This window comes from Pogona vitticeps, chromosome 1 (assembly GCF_051106095.1).
Source record: "Pogona vitticeps strain Pit_001003342236 chromosome 1, PviZW2.1, whole genome shotgun sequence".
NCBI classification, from domain to species: Eukaryota; Metazoa; Chordata; class Lepidosauria; order Squamata; family Agamidae; genus Pogona; species Pogona vitticeps.
This window is the reverse complement of record NC_135783.1, coordinates 202,713,825-202,740,089: the sequence shown is the minus strand read 5'-3', so window position 1 is coordinate 202,740,089 and position 26,265 is coordinate 202,713,825. Positions and strand designations below refer to the sequence as shown.

Here is a 26,265-nt window from a genome sequence, read left to right as displayed (position 1 = left end):
CGCCCTCAGAAGCCTTGGCTTTCTCTGATATTGCCTGACCCTCCGCCTCTTTCTTTTCTTGCTGGTATCCGACAACTTGGGGCGCCTTCAGCGCTCCCTGCTTCGCGCGCATTCAAACCGGGACCTGATAATTTTCGTCGAATAAAAAATCCCGGCAGCAGGACGGAGGGGACAGGGCGGCCAAGGGGTGTGTGTGTGTTGGGGGGGGAGGGAGGGAAAGAGATTTTGCAGGGCTTCTCTGGAACCCCCCCCCCCCCCGGTTTGCCCCGACAAAGGACGGTCAGCAGAGAGCGTCTTGGCGCCGAGTTGCCTTCCCTCGCCCGGCCCTTGGAACCTGTCCCGCTCGCTGGACAACAGAGGGACCTTCACACCTGCCTTTCCGCCCAAAGGCGGGGGCTGGCAACGTGCAAGCCCTCCTGCAAATCCCGTCGCCCTTCTCCCGGGCCCCGATCCACCTTCTCCACCTTTTCGCGCTCCCACCCACCTTCCAGCCTCCGCCAGCGCGGGGAGGGCGAAGGGAAGGCGGGCAGCCACGTGACCCAACGTGCTTGTCCAAAATGGCGGCGCCCAGGAGCGTCATTGGCACGCTGGTGCTCTTGAGGGGTAAGGGATTGCGTCGGCTCTCACTTATTTCCTTAAAGTGAAACGTTATAGAGCAATAGAAAAATAGTGCTGGGTAGTACAGTACCTTTACTGTACCAGTTTTCACGAGTGGAATGGAACTGGTAAAACCACTCCTTAAATATCTCGCTTGCCTTGAAAGCCCTATTAGGGTCGCTATAAATCGGTTCCGACTTGAGGGCACAGAACACGCACGCGCATAGTACCTTTAATTTATCGCACCACTACAAAATCAAAAAGGAGAACTTTTGAGTTCAGCGGATCTCCTCTGTAGGCTAAACAATGCGGACGGAACTTTAGTCGGTGGAGGGAGAGGAACCGAAAAATCCAAAACTCTTTCTCACTTAACGTTATGGCATCGGGATCTCTAAACTAAAGTCTCAAGATGGAGTTTGAAAACTTGTAAAATCAGCTTGACAAGTTAAGGCAACCCGGAATGAATCATTTCTCCTCATCTGAGGGCCGCCAGTAGTACATACTCTATTGCCTAATAAAGGATTTATTTTATTTCCTCTTTGGCTGGAAAAACCACGAGGGAGCAATGAAGGAAGTGGCTTAAGTCTCTGGCTGCAGAGCCAAAGGTTGGGAGTGAGATTCCCCACCATGTTTTTTTGATAGGGCTGCACTCAGTGATCCATTGGGCCCCTTTCAGTTCTGCATTTCTAAGATTATTTATTACACGATCAAATGTCATGCATTTTGCTTGGCTTTTTAATGGGTAAAATTAAAGAGGCTTTTTACAGACTCCAGGATGCAAAAACTGATTCAAATTGGTCCAGCCCTTTTTGCTCCCAAAGTGGCCTTTTTTCTCTGCTGCAGAATTTATATTTTGTCAAGCCAGAATGATTCAAACAGGCTTTCCCCTGTGCAGAGAGCTGTGATATGTTCTTGTCTATGGATGGTGCCTATATATGGTGTTTCGGTGATGTAAGTAATCCATGCCTGAAGTTCAGGATCAGGGGAACATGCCCCTTTGTTTCTTCTTCCCCAAATCGCCCTTCAATTTTTAAAATGTTTTAAAATTTCTTACATGTATGAGATTAGTTCTGGATCACCCTATCACTTTCTCGCTGCGTCATCATAATCATTATTTCCTACTTTATGCCCCCATCATTTCCCCATCAGAGGTGGGACCAGAGGAAGGAAGGAAAGAAGGAGGGCTGTGGACTGGAATGTGAATCGCATTGCTTCCAGTATGAATGGTAAACTCCCAAATCAATCTGTAGTCCCTGTGCAAGCATTAACTGAGATTTCAAGTTTAATGCAGGCTGTGAATCAAATTACTGTAGTGGAAAGCTCTGATTTGGCTTTCCAGTGTAATTGCACTCTTAGAAGAGTGGAATAGAAAAGTTGGACATAGAAGGTTTGGAAATTGGATCTATCAGAAGAATTGGGGGATGGAATTAAGTGGATGCAGCTGGAGACAAATGAAGAATATTACCGTGGTTAGAAAATGATGGGGTTCTTGATGGGGTTCAGTCTTTCTTTAATGATTGTAGGTCTTCCTGCACATTGTCCTTTGAGCTCCTATCCTTGGTCATTTCCATAGTCAAATGTGCTCCTTTCACAAAATCGGGCATGTGGGAAGGGGAGTTAATAAGTTTTGTTGGATCACTTAAATATAAAAACTGCAAGATTTCAAGTCCAACAGGAATGTTCTTTGGGCTGGGTGTTGCTTAGCTGTGTGGAAGAAACCAATATATAAGGTTTATGTATATTTAGCGAGATAAGTTTTTTTTCTGCCCTGCATGTCATGTTAGATACAGGTAGGCCTCTGCACACCCAATGCATAGTATCTGTTTGATATTTACATCTGCAGAATTCCCAACTGCAAAAGCTGCTGTGGGGTCATGGTCTCATACAATATGACCAGCTTCTCCTCAGGTCACTGTTTCTGTTTCCACAGTGGAAGCTCTTTCTGCAAGTAAATATTGCACAGGGTATTGGGCTATATGTGTAAAACATTTTTATACCTTAGATGAACGGTGACGGAACGTGTGTGCTGTTTTATATATAACCGGCAGACAGACACTTGAATCATGTCTTTGCTATACATTTGGAGCATCTCAGATGAATTGTTCAGATTCCCGTAGTGGGGAGAGTGTGAAAGAGTAAGCACTGGGAATAAAACTTCTTTGCACCATTGCAACTACAGAAAATAAAATAAGCAAGATCCTCTTCTCCAGAACATCAGTCTGTTTTAGAACTGGCATTTGTATCCTTCTAAGTGTGCTTATGTTGCTGATTGCACTCATCTAAGGAAATGGATTTTTTTTGGTGTGGTTTGAGCATATTTCTATAAACTTTATATAAACTGAATACATGAATACATCGTGCTCTGAGTCAGAGAGTAGGTTCAGTAGGTTGCCTAATACTGTTTGCTCCAGCCTTCTCTAACATGGCACCTCTGTGTAGGATTTGCCACTGCCATTATCTCCAGCTCTGGCAATATTACTAGAGATGCTTAGGGTTGCAGTTCAATACATTGCGAGAGTGCCAGCATAGGGGGTGGCTCATCTGTTTTTCAGTCTCACATTCACTTTCCAGGATAGGCCAGAGTTTTGCTACCTGTGATCATGGAGATGCCAAGGATTGTACTTCACACCCTGTGCTTGTGTAACTCTGGGTGGAATTGTTGTTGCTGGTGGGAATTGCACTGATTTAGATGTGACGGAAATGGATGGAGAGTTATGTGATGCCATTTATAATCTGTCTTCTCTTGTACCTAAAACAACTTTATTTTAAGCTTGCTATAAAATTATTCCTTGGATTGAATTGCTCCCGCTGTAATGTGTGGGCCTTAGAAAGTTTGGCTAACAGCGAGGCCAGTTGAGGTGATGGCATTCCAGTTGAACTATTTAAAATCTAAAGAGATGATGCTGTTAAGGTGCTACACTCAATATGCCAGCAAGTTTGGAAAACTCAGCAGTGGCCAGAGGATTGAAAAAGATCAGTCTACATCCCAATCCCAAAGAAAGGCAATGCCAAAGAATGCTCCAACTACTGTACAATTGCACTCATTTCACATGCTAGCAAGGTTATGCTCAAAATCCTCCAAGGTAGGCTTCAGCAGTATGTGGACCGAGAACTCCCAGAAGTACAAGTTGGATTTCGAAGGGGCAGAGGAACTAGAGACCAAATTGCTAACATGCTCTGGATTATGGAGAAAGCCACAGAGTTCCAGAAAAACATCTACTTCTGCTTCATTGACTACACAAAAGCCTTTGACTGTGTGGACCACAACAAACTATGGCAAGTTCCTAAAGAAATAGAAGTGCCTGACCACCTTATCTTTCTCCTGAGAAATATATATGTGGGACAGGAAGCAACAGTTAGAACTGGATATGGAACAACTGGTTAGTTCAAAATTGGGAAAGGAGTACGACAAGGCTGTATATTGTCTCCCTACTTATATGCAGACTACATCATGCGAAAGGCTGGACTGGATGAATCCCAAGCCAGAATTAAGATTGCTGGAAGAAATATCAACAACCTCAGATATTCAGATGATACCACTCTGATGGCAGAAAGTGAGGAGGAACTGAAGAACCTCTTAATAAGGGTGAAAGAGGAGAGCACAAAAATGGTCTGAAGCTCAACATCAAAATAACTAAGATCATGGCCACCGGCCCCACCACCTCCTGGCAAATAGAAAGGGAAGATATGGAGGCAGTGATAGATTTTACCTTCAAAAGACGCCTGCTTCCTGGGAAGAAAGCGATGAGAAACCTAGACAGCATCTTAAAAAACAGAGACATCACCTTGCCGACAAAGGTCCGCATAGTTGGAGCTATGGCTTTTGCAGTAGCAATGTATGGAAGTGAGAGCTGGACCATGAAAAAGACTGACCGCTGAAGAATTGATGCTTTTGAATTGTGGTGCTGGAGGAGACTCTCGAGAGTCCCCTGTACTGCAAAGAGAACAAAGCTATCCATTTTGAAGGAAATCAACCTTGAGTGTTCACTGGAAGGACAGATCCTGAAGCTGAAGCTTCAGTACTTTGGCCATCTCATGAGAAGAGAAATATCTCTGGAAAAGACCCTGATGTTGAGAAAGTGTGAAGGCAAGAGGAGAAGGGGATGACAGAGGACGAGACGGTTGGACAGGGTCATTGAAGCTACCGACATGAATTTGACCAAACTCCAGGAGGCAGTGGAAGATAGGAGGGCCTGGCGTGCTCTGGTCCATGGGGTCACGAAGAGTCGGACACAATGACTAAACAACTACATAAATTGTAATGAACTTTTTTCATCTTAATATAAGCAAATCAACTTGGTAAGAATATGCTATTCGAATACTATATTCACTTATGTACCGTACTAATTTCACCTAGACAACCCAAGGGGATGATGTAGCTCTGGCAAAATATTCCTTTAATAACAGGATTTTCTCTAAGGAAAGAGGTGCTTGAACCATTGTGTGTGTTGTACTACTAAAGTAATGAAAACTAAACAAAAGATGAGAAGACGTGGAGTGAGATGATTATTTGTAGAGGCAGAAATATTTAAAGGCACCTAAAAATCTGAAAAGAAAAGGCAATAACTGTAGTGGGACAGTTTCGGGGTTTGAAAAAATATTCTGCTGCCATACTTTGTCTTGTGTTTTAAGTACTACATCTTCAACCCAGGGAAGGTTAGTCCCATACCCTGTTGTAATCAACAGATCTTAATTTCTGAACGGCTTTGTCCATGTTTACCTCAGTGCATAAGGGGAGTTTGCTTCTTGGAAAATATGCATAACGTTGCAACATAAGGTGCAACTTCCTTGTCCCGTTGATTACAGAAGAGGGTTACTAACTTCATTGACTTCATCTGGATTGGGGCCCCATGTGCAAGGAGGGGACAGGTTACTAGAATTAATATGTTTCCTCCCCGCCACCATTTCTTTTAAGACGGGAGCTTGAGCATAACTTTAAATCAGTACAGATGTTTTCTGTCTAAGCTCCAATATAGTCTTCCTACATTGACATGATTGATTATGCTATTGTGGTAGATTGTAAATGTTCTAATTATGCACAGAAAGAGTTTTCAAGTATTAATAATAATTGCACAAGAGTGATACTGTACTCCCATTGCTAATAACAAAAATCAGGATAATGCCCTTTGAAAACCATCTTAAAGGGGCATGGGAGATGGCAGTATTCTTATGTGTGCTGATTTACTGATTTTGAAAAGCTAAATCATTAAAGAGCAGACACTCTTTGCATCTTCTTGTAAGTGGCTCTCAATCTTCAGAAATATTCAGTTCTTGAGTAAATGCCTGATTTTATATTTGAAGTCCAAAAACAAATAGAAAAGCTATAATTTTTTGTCTTATTTGTAACTTCTTGAACACAAAGGACCAGAATGTTAAACTATAAGGAAATAATCATGTTTACAAGAAGTCACTTATTTAATAGATCACTCCTTAGCTCTCTTCTTACACTAGTGTTGCATGTTTTTTCCTACTGCCCATTGAGATACCCCCCCCAGATGCTTTACAGTGGGGTCTTGACTTGAGAACTTAATCCGTATTGGAAGGCGGTTCTCAAGTCAAAAAGTCTGTAAGTCAAGTCTCCATTGACCTACAGTGCATTGAAAACCGATTAATCCTGTAACAGGCCGTTTTTGTTCCATTTTGGTTTTTTTCTGGTCTGTAAGTCAAATCTCAGTCTGCAAGTCAAACCTAAATTTTGCAGCCAGAGAAGTCTGTAACTCAAAAAGTCTGTAAGTCAAGCCGTCTGTAAGTCAAGGGTCCACTGTATATTGAGTTTATTGCAAATAATAAAACTGAATTCCCAGTTTATTTAACTGGTTTAATCTCTGTATCAATTTACTACTTGTATCAGATATATGGTGAGTATACACTATGCAGTATGAGAGTATCAGAGTTCTTTATACCACTGTTTAGTGCTTCATATATATTTTACATGTTAACTTAGAGTTTAGGGTTTCTTCCAAGGAAAGCAAAAGGCATGTTCTCTTACAGATCACTCACAAGTTCGCTGATGGTACTAAATTTAGGCTGGTTCAACTGGAAAAAAGGCAATGATGAAGTCTAACCGGGGCTCTCCAACTTTGAGAATGGGACCAAAAATTTTCATTAACTGAAAATTTCAAAGAGATGGCCATGTTAGTCTGTTTTAGCATGTCTAACAAAAACAAAACAAATGCAAATGTGCTTTGGCACCTTTTTGGACGGACAGATTTATTTCACTGTATACATTTGTGGCTTACAGTTCACTTCCTCAAACAACACAGTATTCAGGCCACAGGTTTACATGTATACTGTATTCCTATTTGTATGGGTGGGGACTGCATAAAATGAACTAGTGGGTCTTTGAAAGTTCATTATCTGTGGCTGTAAAATAACAAGAGGTAATGAACTTCTAAAGAGTTGATGCCATAGAGCAAGGCGACCATCTTAGACTGCAGAACACTTCATGTATAGCAGTCCTAATAGGACTTTCAATGTAAGTGAGATATTGAAGGGATGGCTTTACTAGTTCCACTCCCCCAATGAGCTTCCATGGCTGACCGGAGAATTGAACGATTCCACCGGAATCCTGGTCCATCACTCTATCCACTGCAACACAATGGGTATCCCAGAAGACGCAGGGCTACAATACTTTACCATCTTCCGACCTCTGTGGCCATCCAAGGTGTATCCTTCCCTAGCCCTTCCTGTGAGGGAGGCAGCTAGCTGAGAAGTGGTTGGTTCAGAACTGGGGATTGTAGGCAAGGAGTCTAAAAAAAAAAGTCACTTCATCCTGTGTTTGAAGGAGATTCCACAATGTGTGGTTGAGGATTCCTTTGGAGCCAAGCATTTTTGGAAATACCTGGCTCTTCGCAGAAATTGGGGGGGGGGGCTTCTGGCGACTGGCAGGAAGGCAGCATGACTGTGGCACAATCGTATTTCCTTTCCTTCCTCAGGCAGTAAAGGAGCTTGAGCGACACCAACAGTGACATCAGGAACAGGTTTCCCTTCCTGGATGCCAGCTGGTCTTTGGGAGAAGCCCAAGTGGGAGATCCGGCCCCAGGCCCTTCCATAGTTCTTTATCTCTGCTATAAACAATTCTTTTGCCAGAAAATTTGTCAGAGTTACTAGAGAACAAAGGATGCCTATTCCATTCGTGTTCATTCCACCCACTATATGGTCTTGCCTTTAGGAGACAGGTATCCACAGGGCGCCCAGAAGACCTGTGATCTCCCCCCCAAAAAGGAGCAATGATATTCAGACCACAGAACTCTGTTACCTAAAACATGGGCACCCTGTTGCATCTCGTACCATTTTATTTTTGGCTTCTCCAGCAGCTCCTTTGTGCAGATGTCTCCATCATCGAAGTTTCTGCTTGCATGCTCAGAGTTCGAAAGATAACCTGTGAGGGAAGAGATGATCCTGTTCCAATGGGACACATCCTTTCCATTGCTGTGTCTTCTGCATTTTTGGGAGTGCTGTGATTGTTTTCAGATTTAGCTGGAGGCCAAAGTAGAAAAGCAACCGGGGGTCCTGCGCTGTCTTTGACTGGGAGTATTTCGGCTTAAGTCATCTCCTAGGTTAACATAATGTTGGGCCGATGCTTGGAGGAAGGGAAGGAAGCATTGCGAGACTCAAGCCTGGTTTATTGTTGTTCCTTAATTTCATCCACTTCTTCCTCCCCATTTTATTCTAGTGTCTGTGAGTGCAAGAGAAAGATTACATGCGTATGGATTTGCTGTACTCTCTAAATGCAGCACTAGTAGAGTGGGATAACGCTGAGCTTTGTGAGAGGAGCAGGAGCATTTATGTGCGGTGCTAGTATTCCTGAGCAAGTGTAATTCAGTTGAGTGGATTGTGCTGTAATCATATGACTTCCAGACTATTAAGAATCGACAATACAAGTCCTGTCCAGGTCTATTGAGAAGTAAGGCCTATTGAACTAAAGGAGATTTACACCTCGGCACGTATATATAGGATTTCCGTTTCAGCACATACATATTTGCATATGAATAAAACGGTAGTGTCTGATTTGCAGGATTTCCATTCACACAGTTTGCCCTCTTCAAAGGGACATAATTTTGCTTGCTGCCATATACTTTGGAAAAGAAGAGTGAGAAAGCAGAAACACTGTGTGATCCTAAATTGATTGCAATCAGTAATAAGGCCATAATCATTCATGTATTCATTTAAGTAAATGTTTTTAGGAGTGAGAGATGCATAAAGCAGTGAAAGCATGGTTTCCTGAAAGAGAGGAAGTCCTGCTGGAATCCATAGCCTGGGTTCAGACTCAGGTACACAGCATCTGAAGTCTGGCTATTGTACTTCTCTTTGAAGTGGGTTTATTGTATCATCTGGTATTTGTGGCATATTCAAGATCTGATGCCTCTTATATTCCACACGGTTACTCAATACGATGAAGAGCCTTTCAAAAACATTTGATCAATAAAGAGTGTTGTGGAGGTTCTTTTCAATCGGTTATTCTGTGATACGGTCAGTCCCTTTGGGATTGAGAGAGAGGAAGGAGAGAAAGACAGAAGGAAGAGGAGGGGGAGGAGGTTTGCTTGGGAGAGGAGGAAAGGAGAGCAAATCCTGAGTTGCTGGAAGGGTCACTAAGGATGACCCCTAATTTCCCATGCAAGCAAAGTGACACTCAGGTTTATAGAATCATAGAATAACAGAGTTGGAAGGTGCCTTCAAGGCCATCAAGTCTAACCCTCTGATCAGTGTAGAAATCCAAATCAAACTTTATCTGACAAATGCTTGTCCAGTTTTCTCTTGAATGCCTCCAGTACTGGAGCACTCAGCACCTTCTGAAGTAACTGGTTCCATTGTTGCTCTAATAAAATAAACATTTTTTCCAGATATTCAATCAAAATCTGATTTTCTGTAACTTGAGCCCATTATTATATGGGATGATCAAAAACAGATACTGCCCCTCTTCTGTGTGACTATCATTCAAGTACTGTATTTGAAAGGGACCATCATATCTCTCCTCAGTTTATGTCCCAGAAGGTGGTTCAGAAGACTATGGAGAGACAGAATGGTTTCCTATAGGCAAAGGAATCAGACCAGGATGCATTTTCGCCCCTCACCAGATCATACTGTGCTAGATTTGGAGGAAGGAGGAGTGAGAAGTGGTAGAAGAGCCATCAGTAATCTAAGATACGCAGATGACAGCATTTTATTGGTAGAAAGCAGCAATGACTTTTCATGAAAGAAGAAAGTGCCAAAGACAAAAATCATGTCCACGGAAGAATTTTTGAACTTTTACATACAATTTTTTAAAATGTTGATAATGAAGAACTTGAAATAGTGGAAGATGTTGTATACCTTGGTACAATCATCAATCCAAATGGAGGCTACAGTCAAGAAATCAGAAGAAGATTGTGACAACAGGCAATAGTGGGATGGGAAGACAGGGAAATAGTATGGCTGGTTTGGCCTTGGAGATACCTTCATGTTCATGAGCTGAGAACTTTGTCTCTCCCTGATTTAATAGCAAGGCTGAAAGCTATGAAGATGCAAATGAACTCACAGGCCCATGGTCATTGTTTTATTCTGTCTTAAATGAGTAAGGGAAAACTGACCCATATTTATGCATCATAGCAGCAGGTAATTAATTAATCAGATTTCTGCTAGTATTTTGATCTTTATTCTCTCCCTCTTTCTCTCTCTCTCTCTCTCTCTCGATAGAGATTTTTGCTATTGTGTTGGTGTCAAACATTGGTATCATGAAAAGCTGGGATGAAAAATGAAAAATCTATTTTCTCTGTGTGGCCTCAGATAAGCTGCAGAGTCTCAGGGCACCCTAGAAGAAGGGATTGGTAATCCACTTCTGAGTACTTTATACCTAGAAAACTCTGGAACAGGTTGCCATAAGTCTGATTGACTGGTGGCCAGTTCTTATTATTTTTATGTGTCTTCCTGCCTTCGTTATTGCGTGAGCCACAGTCAGGGAACCATAGGGGTTGGCCTCTGGTTCACCTTTGCCCAACCTTCTGCCATATTTCCAGCACTTTCCATTTTGAAATCCTTGCCCTTCCTTTTTTCCGATACTCTCCTTTCCCTCAAGAATTTTCTGTTCCCGTGTCTCCCCTGCTCCCTTGAGCTGTGTTTCTGTCGGCTCTTCTCACTAGAGTGCAGGGGTTGGTAAAAAATGAGGTTTATGGACTCCGTGTGGCCCCCTCAGGACTAATTTTGCATTTCCCAGAGTCTCTGCTCTCCCTAGTGTCCTCATGCCTCAATTTGGACATCTTTGCACTCTTTGAAAATGCTTTAAAAATAGCCATTGTGCCCTCTACGGCACGTAGGGTGATTTTGCCATGTTTGAGGGTACTGGCCCCACATTCCCATTCAAATTCACTGTTTTAAAATATATATATAACCACTAGAGAGTGCAAGGGGACTTATTAATCTAAAAAATCCAGGTTTTCATTAAATCTGTTTTTAAGTCAACAACAGTCTATTGTAATAGAAGCTTCTACGGTGTATAAGTTGCACATTATTTCTTTAATTAAATATTTATGCAAATTAGGGCATGCAATCCTTGGGGTGCTGGCAAGTCTGAAAAGTGGCCGTCAGCCCTGCTGAGAACTACTTTAATTGTTTTATTAAACTGAAACAATAGCACTGTATGGCATACATATTCTTGTATTTGCTTAAATATCCATGTTTATTAACTGAAGTGGTAAAACAAAATATCTTTTTAAAAAGCAAACCGTCTTCTTCAAACCTAGCATTTATGGTACAGCAGGAATCCCCCTATCCGCGGAACCAGAATCTGCTGATTCACTTATCTGCTCCCTGTAAAACAATAAGTACCCCCTGAAATACATATTTTATTTATTTATTTATTAAATTTATATCCCAGCCATCTAGACCTAAGTTTATATGTATTTCCAGGATGGTTTTACTAGAACTGGCCACTAGAGGGGTCCAGAGACCATGCAGTGTATAGCGTTCGCTACACCGGTGTGTTTTGGCATCTACTGTATGGGGAGACTTGGGACCGATTCCCCCCCCCCCCCGATGCCCTGGTCCTGCTGTAATGTGTTCGGTTTTTTGTACATAGATTTGAAGAACAACAGTGGGGTTGAGGTCTTTTCCTGAACTTTGTTTATTTTATACAATTTTTACTGTGAAAAATCCATGTTGTCTCAGCTTGGATAACTCCAATTAATTGAATTACTGTGCCAAAAATGTAAATATTGCATGAATATGCAGCCTCATGCTACATAACTAATCTCTATTTCATGCTGAATAACTTTTGAGCTATAATATATCTGGAATAGAAAAGTTTCTGTAGATAGATTTTTCCTCCAAAAGCAATATTGTTCAAGTACAGTAAATCCGATTTAAAATTTTAAAGCCCAATTTTAATTAATTTATTTATTTGTTTCTATTTTTGAAAAGCCATTGATTTTCATCCGCCCTGTTTTGGTCTCCTTTTGTAGTGGACATTGGTAGAAGTTTACAACCTGTAAAAACACTTAGTGTATGTTGCTTTATTTTTTTTGTTTTTGAAATCCACCTGTTTCTTTACTGCACACAAAGGTGCAGAGCAATATGCCTTTGGTCTACATGTCTGCGTTTTGCAGTTATTGCATACTGCAGAAAGAAGCCTTTTGGCTTAAAGCGGTGTACTAATTTGATTTTTTTTTTTAAGTCTTCAGTTACAAGTGTCTGGCAGGCTTTCTGGACCACTCCTGTTACCTGCTGGCGCAGACACAAAATCCCCCAAGCACCTCTCCTTGTTTTAAGAATGTGCTGCCCTTTCAGGGCATCACGCATTTCTCTGCCTAAAAATACCACCAGCCCAACCCTTGTGCTTGGTTTCCAGTAAATGCTAGTAACAAAAGCATAGTTCATCACAATCACAGTCCTGTTCAGGCAAGGAGTAAAACTACCCAGCTGCAAGAATATATATCATCCCCTGTTTACATGGATGAAATACTGTATGTTGCTTCATCCATCCCTGCTTTGTTATTCTGTTTTAATGCTTTAATTTTTTTAAATCAGTGAATTTAAACATTTTAACATTTTAATTCTGTTTTATTATAATTTTCATAGTTCTTTGGCCAGGAAAGCGCAAGTAAAGCATAAATGGAATTAGCAGCACGATATTTACCTTAGATAATAGAATGTCTCCCAATACATTGGGGTCCTCTTGTGTTACGGATGAAGTTTACTTGGCAACACTGCTCAAGCTCCATTCAGTCGAGTTTCCAAGAACCTTTGTACAGTTCCAATGAAAAGCTGTGACATGCAGAAGCGATGGTTGCTAGATTTACCATTAATTCATAAAACCTCCGCACATAAAACCTAACACATTGATGTATGATCTCTCTACATCCACTGGAGAAAAATGAATCATAGAAGGCTGAGATGCATGTTGCTGGCTCACCAAATGGCATCTTCATCAAGGCTCATAAAACAATGATGGGTTGATGAAGGATGCAGTGCTTTGGGGGTCATTCGCTTGAAATTGCTCTGGATCTTAGTCCTTGGTACAATAGAAGTGTCCTCTCTTTTTTTTTTCTTCCAGTCAAAAATTGTTGTATTTTCTGAAATTTGTTTTGACATGGCTGTGATGTTTGGTTTCTGGCCTTTGTTCTGGTGCAAATGTAGAGTTTGTTTGATGAAAGAGAAACATAGGGCTGGATCCAAATGAACCCTTCTGTTGAGCAGATGTGTTTATTTGGGTGATCCAACTCGTAGTGCAGGCCTGTTTTATTTTCAAAAGTAAATGTGAAAACAACCATTTTCCATTTGCAGTTTTCAGAAGGAAAGAGGAGGAAGAAACTGATTTCACCAAATGTATAGTTTCCTCTTTTTTTTGTGCCTCTCTGTTTACCCTTATCTGTGAGTTATTCTTCCTAAGGACTTATATCCACCAGTGTGGGATAAAAATCTAGAGTCTTGTGGCTACTGCTTTGAAATGTATGTTGTATAGTAGCAGATAAAACCATTTGATATGCAGTCACAAAAAGGGAATATTTTCCATGTCTGTGGCAGGTTAATTAGTTCGCATTTGTAAAACTCTTTGAAGATGAAAAGTGCTATTAAAATGCTAGTATGTTATATGCTGTTCTCTAGTACTATCAGGTATGGGTCCCCCGCCCTTTCAGTATTGTGCATTCATTGTGGTTTGGAACAACTTGACAATGGTAATTGCTCAATACAAACCTCTACTAATGGCGTAATGTGTTTCAGATTCTTGGACATGGAATATTGTATTATTCTCTCTTTTGTGCTTCATGTGATAAATAGGTATTCAAATATTTTGAATAACTTTCATACTTACAGATCTGAGATGAGAATGTCTGAGCACTGCGATCCTGACCACCACATTGAACACACTAAATCTGCAATGTGGTAGGAAAGAGTTGTCTCTTTAAAAATGTGTCCATTTAATGCCTTAAGCTACAAGTCTTTCTGTGAGCAGATTTCGGTGGTGGATTTCTACTGACAGCACATTGGGATTCAGCGCAAGCAGCAGGGGTGGGGAAGAATCCGCCCTTCCTATTTATCTCTCTTTGTGTGTGTATGTGTTTTTAAATTTCATTCATATGCTATTCCTCTCCCCCCCCCCTGGAATTAGGACTTGAAGCAACTTAAGGGCAATTTAATACCATTTACAAAAATTAAAATACAATAAAACAATAAACATTGAAGTAGAGTTAAATAGAATTAAATATGGTTAAAATACAATTAAAATTAAAACTCTTTAAAATCAAATAAAATATTAATTTAATTTAGTCTAGTAGGAACCAGCTCATCTACAGGGAAACTGGAGACTCTTAATTGCCAAAAGCCTGCTTAAATGTAAAGGTCTTCACCTGCTGCTAGAAAGAGATGGGCGGGGCGGGGCCGGGGGAGAGAGTCTCTCTTGGTAAGGTTTTCTAGAGCTTGGATGTGTCCACAGAGGAGGCCCTGTCTCAGTTCTCTACGTCTGAAGGTGCTGGAATCTTGAAAAGCAAAGCAAAGCATGCTGCTTATATACTGCCCCATAGCACTTAAAGCACTCTGTGGGCAGTTTACATTTTAATTACGCAGGCTATACATTGTCCCCACCCCCAGCAAGCTGGGTACTCAATTTACCTACTTTGGGAGGATGGAAGGTTGAGTGAACAAGCCGGGATTGAACCCAAGTTCAGGGCAGAGTTGTAGCTATGGTATTGCAGTTTAGCCACTGTGCCACAAGGCTTAGAGAAGGGAAGGCATCTAGCCTTTCTGGTATAATAAATTAGCTTATGTTTGCATTGCCCTCATGTTGGATTGGCCAGTCTCATCTTCAAGTGCTTGTATAACTCAAATAATTAGGGCAGTTTTAAAAGATGTAGCTGTGTTAGTCTTTTCCAGCAGGTACAGAAAAAACCCACAAAAAAAAAAAAACCATACCCTCTTATCGCAACTTTAAAGCTCATACTATTCTAATATAATTTTTCATGGATTATATTCCATTTCTTCAAATACAAGCTCCTGGAAGATTTTTCCAAATATTCTGTCTAACTCAAAAGTGAGCCTTTAGGTGGATTTATTTATGCAGTTAAGAAGATAAAAGACATTTGAACTATTCAAGATGTTTATCCATATGATGATGATGACGATGACAATGATGAGAAAATCCCAGGCTGTTTCCCAGGTCTGACTTTGGCCATAAAGAGGGAGGCAAGAACCCATCATTTTGCTGATAGATTATTGACACCTTTTCAGGTAACTTCAGACTAGGAAATCAGGTGGTTTCTGCCAGACCTCATAGCTGGCCCATCTAAACAATAGTTCCCCATAAACACCACCACTCTGTGCGTATACTACATAGTCCATATCTCATTGATTTGGTGGCTACTGAAATAAATAAAGAGGCTGAACTCCATGGTGACCACTCACAGTCTAAATTAGTGCGCCTCAATTCTTCCAGTCTTATATCTCGCCAATCATTCTGCCAAAGAACTTGGGGTCCTATCCTGATAAACACTGAAAGAACACTTTTTCTCAAAAAACAGATGTATATGTTTACAGCCATTCTGTTATTATACTTACCTGTTAAGGTCAGGTAGGTATACAGACTGTAGTTGAACACTGAAAAGGTTTAAAAAAACATAGCTACATAAGAACTACGCAACTTTAATGCTGACAACTAAGAACTTGAAATAATTAGAGGTTTTGTATATCTTGGTTCAATCATCAGTCCACAAGGAGACTGAGACCTGGAAGGGCAACAATAAAGGAATTAGAAAAGATCATCAAGTATAAGGATGTGTCACTAAAGACCAAGATCAAGAACATCTACACTCTTGTATTCCTGATCACTAGGTATGGGTGTGAAAACTGGACAGCAGAAAAAAAAAAACAGGGAGGAAAATTGATTAATTTGAAATAGGATGCTAATGGAAAGCTTTACAGAGACTCTGGGCTGCCAGAAAGATGAACAAGTAGGTTGTAGATCAAATCAGGCCTGAACTATCTCTGGAGGCAAAAATGATGAAACTGAAGCTGCTCGGCTTTGGGCACATCATGAGAAGACAAGATTCTCTGGAAAAGACAATAATGCTGGGAAAGGTGGAAGGCCAGAGGAAAAGAGGAAGACCAAATGTGAGATGGCTCGACTCCCTAAAGCAGTGGTCCCCAACCTTGGGCCTCCAGATGTTCTTGGACTACAACTCCCAGAAGCCTTCACCACCACCTCTACTAACCAGGATTTCTGGGAGTTGAAGTCCAAGAACATCTGGAGGCCCAAGGTTGGGGACCACTGCCCTAAAGGATCCATGAGCTTGGAGTTTACAAGAGCTGAGCAGGGCTGTTGAGGAGAGAACATTTTGGAGGACATTAACTTATAGCGACCCTCATCCATATGGTCGCTATAAGTTAGAGGCAGCTTGACAGCATGTTACAAGAACAACAAAGCGTATAGACATGAAAATAGCGGCAGCATTCTTGGGAGTACATACACAACCACACAACACAAATCTGTTAGTAGTGAACAGATTCTGTCACACTTGCAAAACATGGGGTCTGAAGGAGAACAAAAGCCCTGGTATCCCATTTGAACTGCCTTTGCACCCCTCCAACACAAATACTGCCAGGTGAGCATCACAGATAAGCTGGACAAAGTTTTGTTTTGGTAGCACAGGATCTTGCAGATGCAAACCTGCTGCAGAAGAAAACAACACACAAAAGCTTTGCCGCTTTTTACTTAAATACTGTATAGCTAGAGATGGTTACTGGATTGTGAATAACCTTGTAACTTTCTGGATTACTAACCTGTGCCGTCATGGTAGGAAAAATGGGGGTAATAATTAGGTAGGTAGTTGGCCTGTAATCTCTGCTTTTATATGCATGTTTTGTGGCATTTTCGCCATTAATTGAGAACCCCATTTGAGAGATACAGTAATAACAGCACAACATAGCAGTGTGACATTATTATTCAGAGCTGCCGCATCCAAAATCAAGATAACCGCGATGATGCCCTGTCTCCAGAAGAAGAAGAAAGAAATATGGCCGTATCAGAGAGAGAGAGAGAGAAGGATGTGGCCCTATCATTCAGAGACATCCTTCTTTGGTTTTAACTGATCATTGCCACATGGCCGCTGGCAGATTGCCCCAAAGACAATGCAGTCTTTGACCAGAATGGAGAGCCCTCCCCTTCTTTAAGCACATTACTACAAACTGTTTCATACTTCAGTTTTGAAAGTGTTAATTGTTGAGGAAGGAAGAATATGGCTGGTTGCGTCACAAGAAACAGAAATCCAGCAAAAATGCTGTGTATGTGTTTCTGAGTGTGTTTCTGTGTGTGTTTGTGCTTTAATTGTTGCTTACAATTATTTATCGTTTCCATTAGTATTGGTTATTTCTGCAAATAATGTCACATTTTAGTCAGTGATTTTATCAGTGGGAGAAATGCAAAAGCAAAACAGCTTTTATTCAAGTTGTTGACTAGTTTTATGTATCTAAGTCTCATCTCTCTCATATACAGTTAGGCATGGAAATGATCAGACGGGACACCAGTATACTTACACTTTAACAATATGACTGTACGTATCAGCAGCTGCTGACTTGAAATTATTAGCACAAATCAGCAACTTTGCTTACGTAAGCAAGGAGTCCCATTATAGGCTCTCTCTACACAACTGTACTCACTATAGTGAATACTTGTTATGAATAGATCAGATATACTGTATAGAGATATGTGTCCTCAGTTAGCCTTAAGCCTTTTTCTTTGCTTTCAATTACTGTAATTTCAGCCTTAACTGAGCAAATAATTGGAGATCAAAGCAAGTGGGACAGTTGTTCCTTTTGCCTTTGTTTACTAGGATTGTTATCAACACAACATGATTTTTATTCTGTCATACATGTGTGAAGAGAGAGAGAGACTGAGGTCACTTCAGGTGACTGTGCCCCCTTTACTGTCCCATCCAGGCCACATATTTGAGGGGCACATCTCACCAGGTTCTCCGAGGACAGAGTTATGTTGAGTCCAGTGTTTCACATGATGTCGAGGACATGTCTGCAGATGGGAAGCTTGTGAGATAAGAGATCTAAGACTAGTGCTCTGACCAGCTCTTTTGACTGTATTACTAGCCGGAGGAGAGAAGTTTAGGGTTATAAAAAAAAGAGAGAAGGAATCAAAGTGTATGAAAGATAAAATGTTTAAGTGTAATAATAATCTTTGTCATGTGCCATCAAAGTCATTCTGATTTTGTGGCAACCCTTTTCAAGGTAGAGAATATTCAGAAGTGGTTTCCCATTCCTTTCTTCTAGGGGTGCCCTAGGACTGTGCCGCTTGCCCCCAAGGCTACACAGGGTGGCTGTATTCACAGGAGGATCAGTGGGGAATCGAACTCTCAACTTCTGGTTTCACGTCCAGATACCTAAACCACTGAACTATCCAGCCAGAGTTTAAGTGTAAAGGCAAAGGAATTTATACAGTGGACCCTCAACCTATGGAATTAATCCATATTGGAGCAGTGTCCGTAGGTTGAAAAGTCCGTAGGTCGAAAATGCATTTCCCATAGGAATGCACTGAAAACCCATCAATCCGTAACCGGCCCAAGAAACTCCCCCCACACAGACAAAATTAAATTTTTTTTTTAATTGCAAACCTTACCTTTTCGAAGCCTTCCAGGGGTCCCCCACTGCCGCCATTGCCACTGCCGGAGGACTCTGAGGGCTTCGGCGCTGCTGCCAGAGGCCTCTCAGAGCTCCCCCGCCACAGGCTTTCCCAGGGTGGACCAGGCCTACCAGGGGAGGGCTGCCCCCGGTAGGCCCGGTCTACTGCCCAGGAAAGCCTGGTAGACCGGTCCTACCGGCGGAGGCCCTCCCCTGGTAGGCCCGGTCTACCCTGGGAAAGCCTGCATCAACGGGGGGACGGGACCTCTGGAGGCCTTCCCTGCCGCCATGGAAGGCTTCTCGGAGGTAATAAGAGTGCCTCTGAAGCAGTATCGGTGTGGGGGAGGGGACCTCCAAGAGGCCTCAGATGGTGGAAGGGAAGGCATCCGAAGGTCCCCCGCCGCCGTGGCTGGGAGCCGCGCCAGGCCGGGCGATCCCGGCCATGCTTGGACTCCTGGACTTCTCCCGCCTCCACCGTACATCTGTAACTAAACCATTACATCTCACCTACCTCATATATGGATAGTTAAGCAGGCCTTTAGGTGAAGATAGTATCAGTTACTGGATTTTTAAAAAGCATGCTGTGAAACAAGAAACAAAGCCAGGGGGTAAGGTTCGTCTACAGTGGACCCTTGACTTACAGACAGCTTGACTTACAGACTTTTTGAGTTACAGACTTCTCTGGCCGCAAAATTTAGGTTTGACTTGCAGCCTGACAATTGACTTACAGACCAGAAAAAAACCAAAATGGAACAAAAACGGCCTGTTACGGGATTAATCGGTTTTCAATGCACTGTAGGTCAATGGAGACTTGACCTACAGACTTTTTGACCTGCAGCCACCGTTCCAATATGGATTAATTCTGTAAGTCAAGGGTCCACTGTACAGTGGGGTCTCGACTTACGAACGGCTCGACATACGAACGTTTCGACTTACGAACCGCTCTCATAGGAATATATGGACTCGACTTACGAATTTGGATTCGAGTTACGAACTGTTTTTCCCCCCTTTTTTAAAGCTAAGTCATCTTAGGTTAAAAGGAAAAAAGAAAAAAATTATCCCCCTCTAGTGGCAGAAGGGGGAATAGCAGCTCCCCATTAGTTTCTATGGTCGAAAAGAGCAGATACAGATTAAATGGTTTTCAATGCATTCCTATGGGAAATGCAGATTCGACTTAAGAACTTTTCGACTTGAGAATTGCCTTCCAATATGGATTAAGTTTGTAAGTCGAGACCCCACTGTACTGCCTGGACTGTATTTTCCCTGCCTTCCCTGAACCTTTCTTGACCTAAGGAAAAAAGAAACAAAATATCCCCCTCTACTGGTTGAAGGAGGAATAGCAGCTTCCCATTAATTTCTATGGACGGAAAAGAGCAGATACGGATCAAATGGTTTTCAATGCATTCCTATGGGAAATGCAGATTTGACCTGAAAACTTTTTGACTTGAGAACCGCCTTCCAATACGGATTAAGTTCTCAAGTCAAGACCCCACTGTATATCCCTATTACCACTTTGCAGATGGCAGGAGTGTGTACGGTATATAAGAATGAAACTATAGTTCACTGTCTTAAGAGAGGATTGGTTCCTGCTCTGTATTCACATCGGAAAACATATAGCATCTTGCCTCTGTTTTTCTTGTTTGTTCAGCACAATACAAAAATGGATTTTTTAGGATTAAAAAAACTATGGATTGCCCTACGTCTCTGTAAAACAGAACTGTTGTGTTGTGTATTCTTGATGAAACCCATAAGAGTTGGACTTCCTGTGATTCTTTCATGATGTCGACCCGCAAGTGCTGAGAGAAATTAACTGGATGCAGCCTGAGTAATATTTGCTTTGCATTTCAAATGGCAAAGTGTTATGATTGAGGGCAGCACAAATACCTCATGTTTCCCTCTATATTTGGTTTTTCTTAAGTATCTGTGGCTATTTTGTGTATTTTCTGTCAGTACTTGTATCCTCTTTTCAGCACGATGAGACGCCCTTTGGGACTAGTACTGTTTTTTATGAATTTGTTTTGGAAAAGGATTCACTGTATGCCAAATATACTGTTAATGCATACAGAGAACATTTTTTTAAATGATGTAAGACCGAGGAAATATCTGCTGGGTGATTATCATGGTCAGAAAGCATTTTTATAAATATACAGGGAATTAGCAATAAATTGGTGGGGATGGAGAAATATATGGAAAGTCACATATATCAGAACAATTTTTTTAACTACTTCCTCTACCCATGAGGTAATGGAAGAGGTGGTGCCATAATATTTAAAGGGCTGGAAGTTCCCTTGCTGGACTGGCTAAAGGCCACATAGTCTGCTGTTATGGGTCCAGGTATGGCCAGGTCACAGGTGGGTGTTAAAAGAGGTGGCTGTTTTCCTTTTGTCTGTCCTTCACTGTGTGGTATTCAGAGAAACTATCAGTATGCATGGGAGGTTTCATTTAGCCACCACAACCGACAGCTGCTAGTTTTATTTTGCCAGAGCATGGAAACATTACAATGCAGCCTGGGGGATTCTAGGAGATGTCACAGAATCATAGAGTTGGAAGGAGCCTATAAGACCGTCAAGGCCAACCCCCTGCTCAAAGCAGGAATATCAATCAAAAGATATCTGCTAGGTGGATTGGCCAGTGTTCTCTTGAATGCCTCCAGAGCTGGAGCGCTCACCACCTTCTGTTGTACTGGTCTAACAGTTAGGAAGTTTCTCCTGATACTCAACTGAAACCTGACGTCCTGTAACTTGAGCCCATTGTTGCATGTCCTGCACTCTGGGATGATGGAGATAAGATCCTGCCCCTCCTCTGAATGACAGCCTTTCAAGTATTTGAAAAGTGCCGACATCTCTTCCCTCTCTCTTCTTTTTGCAAGGCTAAACATGCTCAATTTTTTCCGTCTTTCCTTCATAGGGCTTGGTTTCCAGCCCCCTGATCATCCTTGTTGCCCTCCTCTAAACTTGTTCCAATTTTTCAGCATCCTTCTTGAAGTGTGGTGTCCAGAACTGAGCCTTGAGATACCAAAGTTGTTACTTCCTCCCAATTTGAGAAGGAGCCATTGATAAGCACCCTCTGAGTATAATTCTATAGCCAACTGTGTGTCCACCTGACAGTTGTTCTGTCCAGCCCACACCTAGTTAGCTTGCTAATCAGAATAACATGGGGCATTTTGCCAAAAGCTTTGATGAAGTCAAGATATATTACATCTTCAGTTTCTTGTCACAAATCCTTCAGGCATGCTTTGCATGAGTGCGAATGAGGTTATAGTAAAGGACAGCATGTCAGTGGCATGGAGATTTTCTACATTATGGCGATGCAGCATACTTCGAAGCATCCTAATTTCTTCAGGTGATAGATTTCTACACACGGCTAGATTGTCTAATTTATCGAGGCTTGGTTTGTACTGAACTACTGACTAGTAATTTGGTTTGTATTTTATTTATTTATTTATTTATTTATTTATTGAGCTTATATGCTGTCCATTTAGACATAGTCTACTCTGGGCGGCTCACAAAACACGTAATAAAAACAATTAATATGAAATAACAGATTCCAACATTAACACAAAAGCAGAATAGATAAAGATAAAGAAAGAGAATTACATAGTGCCCGGAGGGAAGGCCTGTCTATATACCAGGTCTTGAGTTGGGTTTTGAAAATGTCCAGCGAGGGGGCCAGATGAATCTCGGGGGGGGGAGCATGTTCCAGAGCTTGGGAGCCACTGCCGAGAAGGCCCAGTGTAACCAGCTCCAGAGTGGAAAACCTTCCATGGACAAAATACTTCCAATCCTAAGTTGTCCAAAAAAACAATGTTTTGAGTTTTATATATACAGAACTAATTCTGGCCCACAATTTGGAAGTGCCCCCTCAGGTGAGACAAAAGACAGGCCAATGAGCAATTTGACCAACACTCTGTTTTTGCTTTTTGTGGCAAATCATGTGCAAAACAAGCAAGGTCACACCTATGGAGAGACTCCAGGAGCAGCAGCACACATTCAGAAACATACGCTGATTGCTCGCCTCATTGGCAAGGCGCAGACTTACCTGTATGACTGTTTCCCATTTCTTTCTTCCTGTGTACCAAAATTAGTTTCTCATTGTTTGAACTGAGCGGTAATAGATTCTCCCTCGTGCTAATCCCAGTCTCCTTCCAACAAAGAACACAGACATATTCTGGGAAAGGAGGACGGTGGGGTGAAGGGGGGGGGGAAGGAGTGCAGAGAATAAAGTGTTGTGCTGCATATCAAATGTGTGGTGATGCTGTAGCCCAGGTATTTCCCTTCCATTTTTAATACACGTGTTTGAACAGAAAAGGGTCACAGGACAGGGCCCAAGGAGAAGCACGTGGAAGTGATGATTAATGGCCTACCTGCTGATTTGAAAGATCCAAGCTGCTGAATTTCTCCAAACCACTTTATCTAGTCATCTAAATGCATTGCAGCAAAAATAGTAATGGCTTAAAACCAAACAGTATAAGGTGTCACCAGCACCTGTCTTTTGACCATTGGATTGTTCAGTCACCAAGGTCCTTCAAGCACTTGCGTCCTGATAGATCTGTGTATCCACAAAACTTGGTGTTCAGCCTTTGAAAGTGAATATCGTTTTCCTACTCCAAAGAGTCATGGCTGCCTTTGTGTTTTCATTACAGTAGACGGGCAAGTAGGGATTTCTGGACCAGATGTTTGCCTCCCCTCCGCCTTGCTCAGGTTGTCTGAGCTCTTCTCCCAAAGGCACAAAGACAGGCAAGCACTTCGGTGCTGCATCGCTTCCAACCCATAGCCAGGTGTTAAAAGGCCCGAGTACGTAACTTGTGGTCCTCCAGATGTTGCTATACTTCACCTGCTCTCATCTCTCACCGTTGGTTGGGGCTGGTAGGATTTGTAATCCAAGGAGTTCTGAAGGGCCACAGGCGGTTTACCTCTCACTTCCTAACCTGGGAAGAGTGGTCCTTTTCTGACTAGACCGCCTTCCGTGCACATCAGTGTGAATATAGGCATGTGACGGAGCACAGATCCAGTATCCTGCACTTGGAAAGAGGTTCTGAGTGAACATTTGAGAACAATGGTTACTCCTATTTGCTGCCCTGGAGTCAGGGCAGTATCTGGTCTCCTGAAGACTTTTTTTCTTTCTTGTTTTACTTACAGGGGTAAGTCAGGCAGCTGCTTAATTGCATAGCCGCTGTTTCATTGCCACATGTTTATTAGCTTGGGCACAATTGTCCTTCTGTTCTCGTTGTGTGTCTATTCCCATTTTGTTCAAATGCACTCCTGACAAAGTAGCGTGTAAATACTTATCCTCGTTAACTGCGGTACCACTCTATTCTGCTTTGGGTTGGACCATACCTGAAATACGATGTCTCATTCTGTGTCCCACCATTTAAGAAGGATTTTTGAGATTCTGGAATGTTTCCAGAGAAGAGGTCCAGGATAGTAAAGGGTTTGGAAGGAGGACTAGGGGCAGATGTGGATTCTTCTTCTTCACTGGAGGTTTATAAATGAAACTTGAATGGTCATCTGCCAAGGATGCCTTATCAGTGAGTTTCTTGCCCCATCAGGAAGTAGGAGCGCTGGGGTCCCAGTTTTACAGTTTTGTGAGTCTATGATTCTTATTTTACACATGTAACTCCACAGTAAAAATAAAAATATAAACAAGCAGACAAATAAATCTGGTTCATTGTCATCTTCCCTACCTGCTGCTCAGAGTGCGCCTCAAAGACTGGGCAGACTGTGACAAAGGAGGGCAAATTGTTGTTGTTGTTGTTTTGATTGCATACCCAAGAATCCTACACCCAACGTGGCCAATGGCTGTTGTGGGTTGCAGGGTTCTGGGAGCCTGTTGTTCACAAATACCATTTTTCCCACTCCTGCTCTGTACGGGTTAAAGTGCCCAGTTCGCCATCTGAATTATTACGGCAAACATACTTCCAGGGGATAACATTCTTGACCAGAATTGCATTAGTCTGATTGGTCTTTTGTATGAGTTTACATTCCAAATGGCGAGATAGGAACTCTGCTCCCCGAAACATTCCTCCATGCCAGCTTCGCAGATTTAGCTATTGTGTTAAAACTCTCATTGGAATCTGTCGGGTGTCCGTGTAAAGGTATCACCTTCAGTTTCTACCTCATTTATGCCCAGGCAAAGCCTCCTTCAACAGCGGCTTCATCACCAGTTAACCTAGCAGGGGTTGTGATCAAATCTGATCATTCCATACCATTGCACCCAGTGATTTGATGCAATTTATTTCTTATGACTTGGTGTGGAATTTCAGGACTGCTTTAGTGTAGGAAAAATATCGTAGGTGAATTCATCTTCTGTGACCCACATACTTGTGCTAAAATGTTGTACTTCACAAGGGAAGTGCGCAAGTGCACACTTCTCTACTCCAGCACTGCGCCAGTAGAGAGGAGTGTTGATGCTCGTGCAGAGGTGGCCCAAGTGGGGCCGGGGAAGGATCTGGCTCAAATTAATGCCAAAAAAAGGGCCGTGGCTGAGAAGTGGAACACATGCTTTGTGTGGTATTAGAAGGATCAGAATAACAGAGGATGTGAAAAGCTTCTACCGAAGGCCTTAAAGAGTTGCTGCTACTCAAATTAAGCCCTGCTGCATCAGTTGGACTGTGCTGGCAGAAGGCAGTTTGGCTGTATCCTACGGTTTGGTAGGCTACACTTCAGGTTAGAGTACATGCATGTCTTTACTCTGGGACTGTAGGTTTAACTCAAGTATCTCTGAGTTGTTTTGAGAGAAAGGCATTACAGAATTAATAAAGGCTATATGTAATAAAAATAATAATGGGAGCTAGATTACTATTTAGTTGGGAGGGGGAGAGAAAAAGAGAGGGAGAACCTGTGTACTTGATGTGTTCAGCTGACCCAGATAAGATGGATGCCATCCTTGGGACATGATACGTTTTCCCGTGCTTGGCTTAGGAGGAATCTTGCCGTGGTTGAAACAAAGGGAGCAACCCCTAAGGGCTCCAGCGCCGACCACTTCTTGGCTAATTCTTCCTTGCTCTCTAGCTTGTCCTATAGTTCCTTGTGCTCCCCTCACACTCAGCCAAAGAACCTCACTTTTGCTGAGCTGTATTTTGTGATTTACAAGTCACAAAGCTTCCTGATACTTTCTTGTGTCTGTAAATTGGTCTAATGCAGGATGGCCGCTTCATCTGAGAATGGAATCCACAGTCTTGACGCATTCTGTGAAGAACCGACCAGTAACCAATACGTCCAAACCTATCCCATTGGCTCCAGTGGGGGGTTGTGATTGTAGGTTGAATTCTTGCAAGATGAAGTCCACCATCTGCTTTTCCCCCTGTATTTTGTTTGCTACTGATGCAAGTGCCTTTCAGAAACTCAGTAAATGTCCAGGTACATGCATGATAACAACCAATTTGTCCTGGTAATTTAAGTAGAAATGTGGTCCCTGAGTTGTGAACACAAATGCCTCTTTCCCGATTTTTTTTTTGTGTTTGTTCACTAATCATCATGCCCTAAAGAGATGTAGACAATAAATAGTTCAGTAGTAGTGCCTCCGTGGTTTTAAAAATGTCTTCCAGATTAGTTTTCAGGACTTTTTCTCCTTCCTTTT

General features: G+C 42.1%; 1 protein-coding gene across 1 annotated transcript in view; it reads left to right on the top strand.

Annotated features, from left to right (window-relative positions):
* The first annotated feature begins 315 nt into the window (after window positions 1-315).
* The window catches only part of METAP1D (methionyl aminopeptidase type 1D, mitochondrial), a 96,379-nt gene continuing 70,429 nt past the window's right edge, over window positions 316-26,265 (top strand). The window contains exon 1 of the mRNA XM_072980030.2: window positions 316-603. Within this exon, the coding sequence (XP_072836131.2) occupies window positions 558-603 (46 nt within the window). The 5' untranslated portion in view covers window positions 316-557. The remainder of the gene's footprint in view (window positions 604-26,265) is intronic.